Source organism: Amborella trichopoda, chromosome 4, assembly GCF_054954075.1.
Source record: "Amborella trichopoda isolate Santa Cruz 75 chromosome 4, AtrichopodaSantaCruz75HAP2 v2.0, whole genome shotgun sequence".
NCBI lineage: Eukaryota > Viridiplantae > Streptophyta > Magnoliopsida > Amborellales > Amborellaceae > Amborella > Amborella trichopoda.
The window spans coordinates 40,276,901-40,293,810 of NC_142339.1; the positions used below are offsets into that span (position 1 = coordinate 40,276,901).

At 36.4% G+C, this 16,910-nt stretch overlaps 1 protein-coding gene across 9 annotated transcripts in view; it reads left to right on the forward strand.

The window, feature by feature from the left end:
* Positions 1 to 5,475: 5,475 nt before the first annotated feature.
* The window catches only part of RAD54 (DNA repair/recombination protein), a 60,395-nt gene continuing 48,960 nt past the window's right edge, over positions 5,476 to 16,910 (forward strand). For 6 of the 9 annotated variants that reach the window (XR_016054483.1, XR_016054482.1, XM_020661886.2 and 3 more), the window contains exons 1-9: positions 5,476 to 5,970; positions 6,286 to 6,663; positions 7,234 to 7,320; positions 7,465 to 7,705; positions 7,834 to 7,959; positions 8,066 to 8,122; positions 8,202 to 8,288; positions 8,526 to 8,621; positions 8,883 to 8,933. Coding sequence is in view for 7 of the 9 variants with exons in the window: in XM_020661886.2 (XP_020517545.2) it covers positions 5,525 to 5,970; positions 6,286 to 6,663; positions 7,234 to 7,320; positions 7,465 to 7,705; positions 7,834 to 7,959; positions 8,066 to 8,122; positions 8,202 to 8,288; positions 8,526 to 8,621; positions 8,883 to 8,933 (1,569 nt within the window). In the remaining 2 variants the exon portion in view is untranslated. Of the gene's footprint in view, positions 5,971 to 6,285; positions 6,664 to 7,191; positions 7,321 to 7,464; positions 7,706 to 7,811; positions 7,960 to 8,065; positions 8,123 to 8,201; positions 8,289 to 8,525; positions 8,622 to 8,882; positions 8,934 to 16,910 lie in introns of those variants that run through there. The other 3 variants (XM_088865242.1, XM_088865243.1, XM_088865244.1) reach the window with 3 other exon arrangements.

Genomic DNA, 16,910 nt, shown 5'->3' on the forward strand with positions numbered 1-16,910 from the left:
TCTCTCTAATGAGGTTGGAGCCTCAACTCAAAAGAGTGAGAACAATAAATAGGAAATAAATAGATTAGGTAGCAACAACATATTAGGTCATGTACAACGAGCCAGAGTCGTGGTTCTTAAATAATAGTATTCTAGCAAACTGGTGCATTCACTTAGGACCACATTGTACACTTGCTCCCAAAGGCAAAACACCTAGGAGGAACATTCCAAAGTATGTTATTGTGGTAGAAAAACTTACGTTTACTTAGAAAAACTTACATTTACTTAGGAAAGGGGCTGGTCATGGCGGTAGCATCCCCACATCCAGTTATCATATTGTGGTATCCATTCCTATTGTTGATATTCTCAATTAATAGCTTCAAAATCTAACTACCTAATCTATTGGAAAAAATGGGTAGGGGCCTATCTTTCCCACTGAATTACTCAAAAAAAAAAAAAACCCTTTACATTAATTCCCTTGGTCAAGTGACCTATTCTAAGATTCAACCATCTGAAAATTTTATGGTCCACGTGCAATCGTTGGGTGCGATTTTCCCAATCAATTCAAGGCCGCACATTAGGGGAGGCAATAGGTCGTGTCCAGCCGGACCTGGACCCAACCCATTCTGTACTTGTCAGGTCCTGGGTCTGGTCGTGTACATAGCCATCTTATGACTATGAGCTTCATATATTTTTTTTTCCTTTTTTTTTTTTACCATCATATACCTATATTATTGGCAACAAAGTCACAATCACCTACTATTAGATTTCAAGCCATCGGATTTGTTGTTTAATAGCTAAAGATAACTACGAGTTCTTATGGTATATGATCCTTAATACACCCAAACGAATAGGGTTTTACTTAAAGTACTTTATCTCCAACGATTTGCAGGTACAGGTCCGGTCCAGGACCCGAATAGTGTTCGGGTCAATTTTTGGACCCGGACCCAACTCGTCGGCTCCATAAATTGGACCCATACCTAGACTCGAGGTCAGGTCTATGCGTCGGGTCTAAGGTCTAGTCGGGTCCATTGCCACCCCTATCACACATTGATTTTTTTCTTAGTTATTGTTTTTTATGTTGGTTCCTAGGTTGAATAGGTCATATTCTTAAAAGACACCATGTGATGTGACTATCGCTACATTCTCATGAACTTTGATACAAAATAATAATAATAAAAAATAGAATAAATATACTGTGAAAGGCAGACTATGTGATAAAGCACAGTGTATATGTATTTAAATTTTTTATTTTTTTACACCAACAAGATCACTTACAATGCCCAATTATAAATAAATCACTCTTTAAATAAACAAACAAATAAAAATGGCTCTCACTTGCTACCATTTTTATTTAATAAACAAAAACTTGACACATTGCTTTATGGGAATAGAAGAGCACAATAAAAAAATAAGATAAAACAAGTAAAATTACTGGATATTACCTCAACCGGGCTTAGTACCTATGTCGAGTTTATTCCTTCTAATGGTGCTCGAAATCAATGATCAGTCTCTTGACTCTACTATATATGGTAAAACCCTCTCAAGGACATATAGATATCGATCTAGAACCAACTTGTTAAGGCCTCAATACCCTCAGTCTTCCTCAAGCCCACTTGGCTTGATCTTATAGAGATATACTAAACAAGAGAGAAAAAGAGATCTAGCCTTGGAGCGTGCCCCATTTGCAACCCACCAAGAGAGCGAAAGATTTCTTACTTGAGCGTGGTCCCTAAAGAGAGAAAGGGTGAGCTGTTTGAGAGAGAAGAGATAAGAGAAAAGAGGTGTAGAGAATTATGAGGGGAAGAGCATCTGTTTATAAATTTTATAGGCCTTGAGGTTTGCTATCTTTAGTTATATCAAATCTAGATCAATGATCTAGAGAGACTTGTAGGATGAGAGATGTGAACTATTAATTCCTTAGATCCACCATCAAAATTCAAATGAAGACACTGACTCGAGCAAGAAACAAAGAACAAGTGCCCCAATTCACAAATTACAAGAGCGTCAGATCTCCACAAGAAGCGTGGCTCAGTAATAGGCCATATTATAAAGGAATGACTTACAAAATAAATACACTTGTGAGGATGAAACTATTTTGCCATATTTCATAAACTCAGAGAAGAGGGACTTCTTCTACGCCCTAAATATCAGTAGCTCACAAACGGGAGTGAAGTAGATAAATTAAGGATGGAAAAGACACTGTATCAACTAACCCAATATTCCCCGCCACAATGAGTTGGGGGCGAATTTTGAAAATACCCATCCTTAAATCAATTGAGGGATGTGGGCATCTAGAACCCCATCAATCACGTACTGCTCTCCTAATGTACACCCTTTGAGTAGACAGCTTTCATTACAATAGCTGCATGTTGCACATGGCACTCTGTTGTTCTTTAGAACAGTCGCACATTGCACCCTTTGATTATGCACTCTGTAGTAAATGAATACATCATGGTCATAAATGGACAAACAACACAGTCTCGGTCACAAACTCACCCAAATGCTACATCCTATGAGGCGCCCACTATTGCTCTTCAACTGAGATAGGATCTGAAGTAGAATTTGCCTCTTTTGATGAACCCCGAGTCATGTTTGTAACTAGAAAGAATATGCATATGTTAAAGGAATCTACTGCATGGGTTATGATCGAGGCCGATGTGGACCCGACAAATTACAGAAGACAAACTCCTACATTATAAGCACTAGTTACCTCATGGACGAAGAGGGACTGCTATAATCCTCCTATTGAGGTTGTGGATATTCCATTACACCTTAAAAGCTAGGGGATGGGGAACATGCCAAGGTCCATGCGTTGATTGAGATCAGCTTAGGTTATGAATCTGACTCAAACCCAGTCCAGATCCGCAGGACCCTGTTCTCAGGAAGGGTATGCGCTTCTATCCAAAGGCCAGTCTCCATATTTGTCTCCTCCAGTATCTCAATAACATTTTTTTTAAGGGATTGTCTACCGTTTATCTTTTGTAATGATGGTCACAATCACTCCGACTAATTAAATGTCAAATTGGATAGCTTGGGATGAGTCACGAAGCCTGAGAATTTTTTTTTGGAACTTTAGATCCATTCAATGACACTCTAACAACCACCCATTTTGAAATTTAAAGGACAAGTATAATTATGACCTCCATGTACAAAAAATAAATGAGCTTTTTGTAAACAATTCCTAATGTTATTTTACCCTCTCACAATCTAAAATTTTAAAATACATTACTATCTCATTATCTAAATTCAAACTAACAAAATCAATAGTTCGGGAATAACATACTCCATTCAATGCTAATGAACAATATTATCTCACACTACTGTTATTGTTCTTTAATGCATTTAAAGTAGGGTGTGGTTTCTATAAGGTTGCAACCTGAAACAATCCAATTAAGGCGTACATCCAATTTTTATCATAACATGTAATTTTGGTGTAAAATTTTATTAGGATCATCTCAAAATCTATTTTCATATCTAAATATAAAATTTTAAACTCAAAAAATAGTTAAAATAAAGTAGATATATAAATATATGAAAATCTTGAAAATAGACGGTCTAGATAATGTGTTGAAGATGCACTATTTCTGGAACTCAAAATCTTTTTTTTTTTTTAATATTCATACATATCGATGTCGAGATGATCAATTAGAGGGTTGACAAACATTAAAACAACCTTTTCCAATGAAATTTTTAGGTGCATATGTGATTCTACATTTTAAGGTTGCAACCTTATATAAACTTTTTCCTTTAAGATTTTAAAAAATAAATAAAATCGTCCTATCCATTCCACACATGCATGGCTTTATTGAGTCCTTAGTTCTAGCACAACTCTTCAATATAATTTTTTTAATGCAACTATAGTGTGGATAATTTTAAGTATAATTTATTTATAACGAATGAGTATACTAAATGTTTAATATAATATCTAAAATATTTGAAAATAATTATGTTGTCTTGACTACAAAAAACGGTTTGTACCATAATATAATTATTTATTGTTATGGTTATGATATATGATAGTGTTATTATAATAATCAAGAGTATTAATAAAATATGATAATTATTTCCTTATAATATATTTATTTAGTATGGTCATTTTAGGCGTACTTAACAATCATACCAACAACTAACAATAGTAGCAGTTGTAAAACAAATCACGGTATCTTCATTAAAAAAATTATATAACCAATTTTAAAATTGTCTTTAAATTCTGAATTTCAAAATGGATAATTAATTCAACAAATAGTAACTAATAAAATTAGTAGTAATTAATTAAATGAAAAATCAATGATCAATAATTAAACTAAAACTATAATTTAAATTTATTAAATGAATAATCAATGATAAATAATTAAACTAAAACTATAAATTTAATTTATTAAATGAATAATAAATAATTAAACTAAAACTATAATTTAAATTATTAAATAAAATTAACTATTTTAAATACTTACTCCTTTAAAAATTAATACTTACTTAACATACAAATTAACTAATAATAAATTATTATTTTTCTATTATAAATATGAAGTAAACAATATGAAAGTGGGTATCTCCTTATTTATGTAAAATAAAGAAATGTAAAATTAACGAATAATAGTTCTGTCAAATTTTATGGCCATAACAATATAAAATGATCTTAAAACTAAACGAGAGAATTGTACATTGATATTGAGAAATACAAAATGAAAAATTTTACTAGAAGAGGTTGTTTTGGTGCCCAAATATCCTTAGATTGATCATATTGATATCAAGATGCACAGACACGAGAAAAAATAAATCTCAAATTTTGGAAATAGTGCATCTTGCAACGTATTTTTTGACCATCAATTTTCAAGATTTTAAAGTTTTCATATATCTACTTGATTTACACTGTTTTTGAAGCTTTAAATTTTATAATTAAATATAAAAATATGTTTTAAGGCTATCACCAAGATTTATAGTAATGAAACCATATTTCTCGACACTATTTGAAAGTGCGCTTTACTTTGATTGGTTGGAGCCTCAGCGTTGTACATACCACATGCTTACTTAATACAAGGAGGCCACAATCACTCTTATTCATCGGATTTCAAATCGGGTGGTTGTAAGTGTCATTGACTAAATTCAAAGTAACATAAAAAATTTATCTCAACAAATATAAATGCTACTTCTAATGGCTAGTGGCAATTATGACATCCTTGTAACAAATATAAATATTCTCTTGATATGCCATCTCAATTCTTATCACATATTTGTGTCTATATAAGTGATTTAAGAAATGTCAGGTTGGCACAGAATCACCCAGTATGACCTAGAGGTTCCGCACAATAAAACAACGATTCTCTACTGTAAAACGATTATCCAGACCTGTGATTCACCAATCCGAACCTATTTTTGTCTAGTTCACTATTTTCTCAAGTTTTTTTTGTCTATTCACTATTTTTTTTTACACACTAAAATGGTGATTCGAACCGCTTATTTATCGATAGAGACCGGTTATTGGCGTGCCTAATTGGTCACCCATCCGTTTTATAAATCACGGATCCGGATCACGTTGCACATGCTCGATGGTGTACCTTTCCGAATTTCAACTCGCCTGCAAGGCGCGGGAACACCAATCTCATACCATTTAAGACGGGAAGCAACAAGCAAAAGAAGGGAGAAAATGGTGAAAACTGGCGAAGAGGAGTCGCGCGTCAAATGCATTCACTGCAAGTCCGAGAGCCTAAGGTTTTCTCCCGAGGCCAATGATGGCCATGGTGCGTACATTTGCCCTACCGCAGGCAACTTTGAACCTGGCCATGGCTGTGCTAGACTTGTTTCGATTGAGGAATTTGGTGCTCTGGATGCCGAGGACGATACGGCCTCTGCGTCTGCTTCCGGAGAAGATGGCGATGAAGATGGAGATTGTGATGAAGACTATGCGGAAGATGATGAAGGACTATCTTCTGAGTCTCCCATGTCTGACGAGGATAGGAAGATGCAGAATATTGATGCCCTTTTGAGGTATGTCTTCATTATTAGACTTAGATGCCTTTTGAGATATTTCTTCTTTGTTAGGCCTAGATAGTGACCTAGTATGCAAACAGCAGTGTTTCTTGTTCTACCTGAATTTTGAATGATATTCGTGCATGAAGCTCCTATTCTTAAACGTTGGTATTAGGAACTGTTTTTGTACCCCTTAGCATTAATAATATGCAGAAGTTGATTTCATGGGTTATTTATCTCTAAACTGTCACAAACTGTTTCTTTGCAATTATTGTTTCTGTATGGATTATTGAGACTTGCAAATGAGTAATATTTATCATTTTGGATTTCTAGGGGAAACCTTATTGTGAGGAGACAGTCTCTACTTCCCAGTCTTTCGATATCAGATGGTGCAGCCACAGCTAGAAAACCATTTAAACCTCCCTCTAAAAATGGTTATAGAGATCAAAATGAAGATCTTTTTCGTCGCCTTTGGGCTAGGAAGAGGTTTGTTCCTTGGGGTTCTTCTAGACCAGCTTTGGTTGCAATTAGTAGCTTTCTTAAGATCCCAAATGAAGTTAACCAAGACACGGTGGAGGAGATTCAGTCTCTTCCACCTGGGATTGAGCCTTTGGTATTGTGGCAACCTGGAGAATCAGAAATGGATCGAGATAATTTGACACCAATAGTTGTAGATCCATTACTTGTTCGTTTTCTTCGACCTCATCAGAGGTATGTTGTTTGATATCTTGTTATAGGTGACAGTTCGAGAGCTTAAGCAATTGCAGTTTCTTTAAATTAGATACTCCATATGAATTTATGAATTCATTACAAATCCTTTCACAATTATTGAAGTTGCATAAACTTGTGTTTTAAAGAGTAATCCCTGGACAGCAAATTCCGAAGGGGGAAAATATATGATACTCCAATGATTTATGGGAAAATCAGCCCATCCGGTCATCATTGCCTATTGAAATGATGGATGGTAATGCACAGAGTTTGGGACCCACCTACATGAATCCAGTAGGCTCATCACTGTCCATTGTTTCATTGAATGTTAACATGTGATGTTTTTTCCACAGTTCATTGGAGCAAGGTGTACTTTCCAAACCTTGCAAGCTAGTATATCTTATAACTGTATTCAACGTGTGATCTGTATGCCTACTATTCTTTTTAGTACAGAAGAAATTTATGCATGCTTAGATATTGCAGTGTACTTCATGCTTAGATATTGCAGTGACTTTTATCTGCTTGGACCACATTATGTCTTCACTGGCCGAAAGGTATCATTTTTAAATGCAGAGAAGGTGTACAGTTTATGTTCGAGTGTGTTTTGGGTCTATCGAAAGCAGCTGGTATTTCTGGATGTATCCTAGCTGACGATATGGGGTAAATACCTCATCCCTATGTATACTGCATTGATGGATCACGAAATCTGAAGCTGCGGCTTTCCAGTTTATGGTCATTTAGTTTCTTTTATCTAGCTTGGATTCTGACTTGCACTTAATACTGATATCAGCACAATTTGTGCAGTTTAGGGAAGACCTTACAATCAATCACCTTGCTATATACTCTTCTTCGTCAGGGATTTGATGGAAAGGCAATCGCCAAGAGGGCAATGATAGTGACCCCTACAAGCCTCGTGAGCAATTGGGAATCTGAAATTGTGAAATGGCTTGAAGGAAGGGTACCACTTATTGCTCTATGTGAAACTGCTAGAGCTGATGTTGTTTCAGGGATTGACAGTTTCCTTTCCCCTCATAGCCCTTCTCAGGTACTTATTATGTACAATGTAACTTATTATGTACAATTTACTGTGGGCAAGTTATTCTGGGTCTAATAATTTATATGCATGTTGTGAATTGGGGTGATCAATTGAGCCTTGAAGCTCTTCATTTCTAGGTGCTGATTATTTCATATGAGACATTTCGTATGCATTCATCAAAATTTTGCAAGACTGGTTGTTGTGATCTTCTCATATGTGACGAGGCTCATCGGCTCAAAAATGAGAATACCTTGACAAACCGCGTAAGAGACTTGATTTATTGGGAATTTACTTATTATCATTGAATGCTCCATTATCTTGTGACTTGTGTGCAATATGGGCTTACCAAGTTTGTTGGATATGGATTAGGCATTGGCTTCTCTACCATGTAGCAGGCGCATTTTGTTATCCGGAACACCTATGCAGGTCTCGTAATCTTCTTGAGGTTTCATGCCTTTATAACATAATTCCTGTCCTTAACTTCGTGTTGCCTTCTTGTTTTTAGAATGATCTTGAGGAGTTCTTTTCCATGGTTAACTTTACTAATCCTGGGATTCTTGGAGATGCAACTACTTTTCGTCGTTACTATGAGGTGAGCTGTTCGGCTATCTCTTTCTCCTTCTTGGTCAGAGAGCTTTCTTTTTATCATTTTTATGAGTTCAACTAATCGGCTTTCAGGAATATTATAAATCTTAGTTTTAATTACTCAGGCACTTTTGTCTAGCTTACCCTGAAAGTAAAGACTTGAAAGTGTCTATGTTTTCTACTTCTTTATATAGGATTTTAATTTGATGTTGCAGAATCTTTTTTTTTTTTAATGTCTTCCTAGGCACCAATTGTTTGTGGAAGAGAGCCAAATGCAACTGATGAAGAGAGAAAGTTAGGGTTTGAGCGATCAAGTGAGTTAAGTGCAAAAGTAAATCAGGTATTACTTAACCAAAATGGCCTGCTCAACTTATTTTAACATGTATGTTTTCTTGCATTGCCCAAATAGTTGGGAAAAGGCTCTGATAATGATGATGATGATGTTTTTTTGCATTGAGTGCACTTGTCATGTATTATTGTTTCAATTCCGAGAAATGTGACTGGCTGCCTCATTTTGTTGTATTCTTGTGATATTTTTGGTATTGACCCTCCATTGTTATATTATACTTTTCATGGTCCGTGATGTATTTTTTTTTTTCAGTTCATTCTTAGGAGGACAAATACTTTGTTATCAAATCACCTACCCCCTAAGGTATGTTGGTTATTTGTTGGGTGCTGTTTGTTGTTCTCTATAGTTTTTGGTTGTTATATGTACTAGATTTCTATTGGTTGTTAAGATTTTTTGTTCAGTTTTGATTGGTTCTATTTTTTCATTGCAAAGTTATCCTTTACCTGGTGTTTTGTAATTTCATTCAGTTTAGTTTAGTGCTATGTTAAGTGATCTTGACATACCAAATGATCCTATAGGAAAGTATGTTGAGAAATTAATTTAAAAAATCTTTCTTGATCTGATGGGACCAGGTTGTGTTAGTTTCTTTTTCATGTAGTTCTTGGAAGTGTTAGCGAGTGGGGGAGCGCGGGAATGTGGGTAGGAAGAAGCTCCCTACTTTAGGAGCGTTACGTGAGTGCTCTTATAATATATATACAAAAACTATGAAAATTTAAAAATAAATGTACACACAATTTTGTGAAAATATTTAAATACAGAATATACATATTAGGATTATATCTATTTTACTTAGAATGTGTTTTCTCAAGAAAATTTTCATACTCATATTTAGTTACTCAAGTCATATCATATGACAGTCTTGCATAATAATATATTGAAGTCATTTATTTGATAATTATGTTGTGAATTTTAACTAAAGATATTAATAAATTTAGCTCAAAATAGGTTCTTCCATTTCTTCCCCTGCCCCTTCATTATAAATTAACAAAATAAAGCATAGATTGAAAAAGAATAAATATAAAGAGAGGTAAGATAGATGAATTTAAACCATTGCACTTAGGACTATCTTTTTCTTTCGTTGATCAGGATATAAGCATCTTTTCCTCACAAAAAAAAAAAGAAAAGAAAAAAAAAAGTACTAGGATTTTCATCAGTAATTCCTTCTTTTTTGGTAGATATGCATTAAAGACTTTCTTTGTTTAATAGATATGGATTAAAGTATCTCTTTTATCTTTGGAAAATATATAGAACATGAATCTTCCAGCAATTATTTTTTTGATTGATATGCATTTCAGACTTGTTTCATTATAAAAGATCCATCTAAATAGGTTATGACTTATATTGACTGATTCCCTAAGGGATTGTGATCCACCCAAGATCCCGCTTCGGGAGAATGGGGTGTCTGGGATTGCCACCAAGTTGGGAGATCCTTGTAACTGATGCTTGTCAGTTGATGTATTGTTAGACCTGATACGTGTTTCCAATTTTCTTGAAAATTATATGATTAGAACCTAAATGTACCTCATGTATAGAATGAATTTTGAGCATGTAACTTTGTTTTCTTATATTCTACTTAACAATTTGCAAGATTCACTTGTCTACATAATCTGATATACGTGAATAATAGTCAACAAAAATTTCAAAGCATTCGGCCATTTTAATAATTAATTATTTGTTTAATAAAAAGACATTTAACTTAGTGAAAGTTTTAGTTAAATTTCTACGGAAAAGATTTTAAATATTTTGGGTTCAAAGGTTAATTTTCTAACCCTTATACATACAATGTTTTATTTTACATCCTAGTGATTCAACTTTGTTGAAAGATATATGATGTATGTATATTCTAAACACCCACTAATTGAAGGAGGAACAAGAATGGAGATATAGAATAACGAGGGGGAGATAGATGCATGAGAGAGAGGGAGAGAATAGAGAGTTACGTGAGAATGAGAGAGAAAAAATGATGTGATTCTTTCCTGTGATCAGTCATATAATTTGTTATTATTGATGAGCAAAATTTCAAAAAATATCCTTGTATGGGTTTATAACCCACATTAACCCTTTAGACCTTTCTTTGCACAGGAGCTTACTTTTTGAAAGCTTTTTGTATATCAGTGTAAAAGGGCTGTTCTATAAGCCCTTCTTTTTGGTTTAATTTGAATTCACTGCTAAACTAAGCAACCCTGTATTTTTGTAATATCTCTGTATAAACCTGACCTCTCGATTTTTTACCGAGTCCCCGCCTGTGGGTGACTGCGGAACTGTGTACTTGTAATTCCATACTTTTTTAATACAAGTTAGCCTTCTCTCAAAAAAAAAAACCCTGTAGACTCAACTATTATTATTGTGCTTTCAACATTCCCTTGCAAGCTGGAGCTAGATTTCAATCATGCCCAACTTGACAACTATATCTTGCAGTCTATTACGGGGCATAGGTAATTAAACTTTAACTCCTAGGTCAGCCAATAGTTTTCACCCACATAACTTCACCTGCCCCATGTACCATAGCCATGTATTCTGCTTCAACACACATTTTGTTTTTTAACTCTTCCATGAACAAAGGTACAATAACCTGCAGTTGACCATCGATTGGTTTGTGAACCGGCCCAATCTGCATCACTGTAAATTGCAACACCCTTATGATCCCGATTAGTAAACAGCAATCCTTTACCAGGATATGGCTTGAGATACTTTAGGATATGGTAGAGAACATCTAAATGAGGTTTTTGTGGGGCGTGCATGAACTGACTAATTATATTAACAACATGAGGAGTATCTAGTTGTGTAATTGTAAGATATATAAGCTTGCTCACAAGCCTCTGATACTGACTAGGATCCTTAAGTAACTCTCTCATCTGTTTATGAAGTATATTATTGATTACCATTGGTAATAGGTTTATCCATCAGTTTGGTCCCCAACATTCCAATTTTTTTTGACAAAATCCAATACTTCTTATGAGGGATAGCAATTTGTTCTTTGATCTTGCCACTTTAATATCTGCTAATCTATGCCTTGTTATTACTATATTATCAACGTACACTATTACTGTTGTAATCCCTACACCTTTTTCCCTCACAAATAGTGTATGATCAGCTTGACTTCTTTTAAACCCAATTTTTAGCAAGTCTTCACTATATTTCTCAAACTACGCTCTTAGTGATTGTTTAAGTCCATATATCACCTTTTTCAATTTGCACACGCTTCCTGTGTCCCCTTGAAACTGAAATCTTCGAGGCTCCGCCATATACACTTCCTCATGAAGATCTCCGTGCAAAAAAACGTTTTTCTCATCTAGCTGATGGTAAGGCCAAAATTTATTTACCACTAAAGATAATGACTTTAATAGTTTCCAACTTCTCTATTGGGGCAAAAGTCTCTTCATAATCTATACCTTATTTATTTACAACTTCTCTATTGCAACTTTGCCTTATATCCATCAATCATGCCATTTGTTTTGTAGTTCACTGTAAACATCCACTTGCGTCTTACCTTCCACTTCTTCCCTTTAGGAGTTTTAGTGAGCTCCCAAATTTTGTTCCTTTCAAGAGCTTGCATGTCCTTCCACATCGTAGCTTTCCACTGAGGTTGTGATACAACCTTTGTTGCACTAGATGGAATGCTAACAACAAACTCAAATGATAGGGAAGCAACACAAAAAGATGGCAATATTCTAAGAAACAAAGTTACTTATAGGATATTGCGTACATGAGTGCTTATTCCTGCATTATGTAATTGGTAAGTCAATATGTGACACTATGATTGGATTTGAAGGTGAAGAAATGGCAGGATGAGAAGGATCAATACATGGTTCCAGTTCGACACTTGAGTCATATTCATTTTAGACTTTGGGTTGTACCAATTTTTTTTTTCTAAAATATGCCTTCAACTTGTTTCACTGTTGCAATTGGAACATTCCCATCTTGGTTTTGAGGCATCTCAGAAACTTCAAAAATAAATGGAGCTGGAGGTGGAGTAGGTTAAGGTTGTGACACAAGATTGCTTTCCTCTTTTTTACTATTCTCCCCTTGAAGAGAGCATTGCTTTTGAGTAGGAAAGGGATATGGAATATGTTCAAACAAGGTGGTATCCATAAAGACATGGTGGACCTTATTAATGGATCATAATACTGGAACCCTTTTTGAGTTGCTAGATACCCTAAGAAGGCACTTTTAATGGCTTTGGGGTCTAGTTTATCTGCTTCTGGCCCCAAAACATGGACAAAACACATAATCTCAAAAAAAAAAAAACACGGACAAAACACACATTACTAAAGACTTTGGGAGGTATGGGAAATAAAGGAATATCAAGAAGACGTATTGGGATAGGGGATTTGCCTTGAAGAACTCTTGATGGTATAGGTTTTTTAATAATGTTGTAGTAAGAACAACCTCATACCATAAGGTTTTTAGAACGTTCATTCCAAACAATAAAGATTAAGTGACTTCCAGTAAGTGTCAGTTATTTCTCAGCAACTTCATTTTGTTGAGGAGTATAAGGGCATATTTCTGGAACTCTATACCTTTATCCCTCAAGTAATCTTTGAGACCCTTGGAGGCATGTTCACCCTCATTGTCAGAATTTAGAACTTTAATTTTGGAGTTGTGACCTTTTATGGCCTTGACCCCAATATTTTTATAGTTCTTGATCACGATGGGAGTGAGCGAGGCATGTTACTCTAGGATCTTGGTACACTGGGATCAAGAGTCACAAACCCCGTGTCATGAGGCTTGAGTGTGAGAGACACCAAGAGCGTTGATGGTTACCTGTACAGTCAAATTGTTTTATGCCTCATGACGATGTGTTGTCCAGGACAACGAGGACCATATAGTTGATAAGAGCTCGAGTAGTTATGAGAGTCTTGAGCAACATATTGGATAGACTTTGATAAGCCTTGCATGGGTCCCTGCCACAGATTGTGGGCCATAAGCTTGTTGAGTCATTCCAAGAAAGTAATTTTGGATTTTGAATCGGAATTCCAGGCTCTAAAGGTAGGTATTCTCTTAGTTAATCAGATGGGCTGCTTCCCGATACAAATAGAAAGTGATTCATCTCTTCTAGTAGGTGTTATTCAGAATCGTTGCAGTGCCCCATGGAAATTGCAGACGTTAGTTGATAACTGCTGTTCAAGACTCTCACCCCATATGTGGTCTATTGCTCATGCCTTTTACAATGCGAACATGGTAGCTGATGCTCTCGTTAAGAGAGCATCGGCTTATGTAGGCGCAACAATTTGCTGTTGTCAACCACCAGACTTTCTTTCTCTTTCATTATTACATGACCTGGTGCTACTACCCTATTTTAGGGTTGTTAAATAATGTGTTCTTCACTTTCTATTAATGGAAAATTTGGGTAGGGGACCTTGTCCCCGATTGACTTACTCAAAAAAAAAAAGTGGAGTGCTTTGTTCTCAATTCAATTCTATAGGTTCCTAGTTTCCCTTATTAATATTTTTTACATGATGCCAAATTGAGTAAACGGATATAGAATGATTTGGTGAATTTTTGGAAAATTTTGAGAATTTTTCTAATTTTTTTGAGGAAAATGGCATTTTGAGAATTTATTTTACAAAATGACAAACAAGGACAGACCCTCCGGGCCCTCCATGTGACACTTAAGTGGCCAATGGATGCCACGTGGAGGCTAGCTAGGGTCCACCTCACAACCGTGTGGAGATGACATGGGGTTGATGTCAACCCCCTATTTGGCCTCATTTGTCTTTTGTGCAAAATTTTTGAAAATAGAATTTTATTTTAATTTGTACAGAATTTTGAAAATTAGAAATTGATTTAGAGCACGTGTTTCATATGGGAACATGGTTGGTTGTGTGTTCATGGGGTGACCTTCTAAAACGGGTGCATGTTTTGAAATTATGATTGAACCAAGTCCTTATGGAATTTGTCTCATAATCAACTATCATATGTGACATCATGTTTTTCGTTGCCTATGCACTCCAAGATGACATGAAATTGGAGGGAAAATGAAATTTAAATAGCTTTTAAGAACTTGTGCACAATTACATGACAGGCATGCCCCTACCTAGGCTATTTCATTTTATTTAGTTGAAGTAGCATGGATAAATTGTATAAGCAAGTTGAATTTCATGTGAATGTGTATTTAATTTTAAATGTGGGAAATTTTGAGTGAATTTAGGGCTAATCAAGAGGATAATGGTGCTAAATCTCATCACTCATCAAGGTGGATTGGTCGGCGCCTGATTTTCCTGGCAAGAGAAAACCCTCTCTCAAACAATCGGGAGGGGTGCGCGCGCGGGGACATACTTTAGGCGTATGCATGCGCTCCTCTTTATGTGGATAGGAATCAACAACAAGGGAGATTTTTTGACGAGAATGTGTTTTAGGCGCTTTCCTCGTCGTTTGCGGATTTGTGGATACACCCGGGCAGACACCCTCTTAGAACAATCATGAAGCCCTCCGATTGTCTGCCAGCGTGGTTTGGACAGAACTCTCCTCAAACTTTAATGCGTCATCTCGTCTCTTTTTCTTACTCCCGGACTTGCAATATGCACTCGAAAATACCCCTCTGTATTGGTTCGCTTGAACAAGGATTGGCTGGCAAAGGAAAGAATGTGGGGAGAAAAGTAAAGACATGTGTCTCTCTATCCGTACAAATGCTACGGGCTTCAGTAATCGGAGCAGCTAAAGAATTAGAACTCTCTTGATTACCGACTCAGGAAGACTCCACCCGAGTGAGCGAGGGGGAGAGCTTATGTATCTCTCACGGTTCAGCTCGACTGTATGGAGAGAAAGTTAGAGTGGTGGTCTGAGAGTTGGAATTCTTAAGATAGCTCTGAAAGATATTGAATCGAGCGTATAACAAATATCAGAATGAAAGGAGAAAGATGTAGAGACAGAGAGATGGGACCGCAGGTCTGCTGCGATTTTGAGTTACTAGGTGAAGTAAAGAGAGAGAGACGAGGAACAGAGACGGGGTCGCAGGTGTTGCGGCTCAGAAACCTATCATGCGATGAAGACGAGAAAGGCATAGAGAGAGAGTGACGGGACCGCAGGTCTGCTGTGGTTCCGAGTTACTACGCAAGGCGGAAGAGAGAAAGGTCCAGAAAGAGAGATGGGGTCGCAGGTGCTGCGGCTCCGAAACTTCTCACGCAACGAAAAGAGAGAAAGGATGTAGAGAGAAGGACGTGACAGCAGGTTTGCTGCAGGTCATAGTTGGTGCGCGTTAGCTGCAGGGTAGGCTAAGGTGCCTGTGTTAAGGGTAACTTCTCTCTCTCTAAAATTTTTCTCTCACCTCTTCATTGGATCCAAGAATTAGAAGCAAAGTCGAGCTAATGCCTCAATCTCATTAACGAATAATCCAGCCCTCTTACATTTGACCTAAGCTTGTTTATCTAGAGGACCTATGAAACAGGGGTGGATGCTCAAAACTAAGCCAAATTATAATAAAAAGAAATTACAATAAAATCTCGAATTTAGGAACAGTGACAAAACCATATCTCTCTGAGGGGCCTCTTGCCATTGCCAGATTTTGGGATTTTTTTCAGGTACTTGTGGCAATGATATTGACGATCCATCATCGTAGACTTGATGCTTGCTTGATTATGAACATTTTGATGTCTTTTGATCGTCTTGAGCCGAACCTTCCCTGAAGGGTAAAAATCCGGCTAGGTTGTGATCTTTGGCCATCAATGCAATGCGATTCATGGTGTTCCGAGTCTTCATTTTGATTGCAAATTAAAGAGGAGACCGTCACAGTCGCTGTGCACCAAGTTTTGTTTGATTTGGTTGTTGCTTGAAGTATTTCTGAATTCAGGAGGTCACCGGAAAAAGGGATTCCGGTGACCGGGAAAGTCATGCCATCTTCACCCTTGGAATTTGCGCTATCCGACCTTCAATTGACTGCAAAAGTTTGTACTAGTTTGTAGCCCTTCATGACATGGTCGCATAAGACCCAATTTTGCGATGGTCCGATACACGTACCTCAAGTTATCGCTTCACAAAGCTTGGGATGTCTTTCTTTGAAAACTCTAATTTTCGTGCTTTCGGGCTCATCTTCACTCTAGAAAAGTTTTGGTTTTGGGTCATGTCATGACGCGTGCCATATGTCAAAATGACCTGGTCGTTGAGACCTAGCTTGTGTCTGAATTTGAGCTTGTTCCGATTCCAAACGAGCGACCTGTGGGTGCTTGAAGATCATCCCGAGATGTGAAAATACAATCCCAAGATTGGAAACAGGTTTGGTGAGGCCGTACCGTAATAGTGTAAAACCTACCCTTTTGTGGGAATTTGGACCCAGAACTTTCC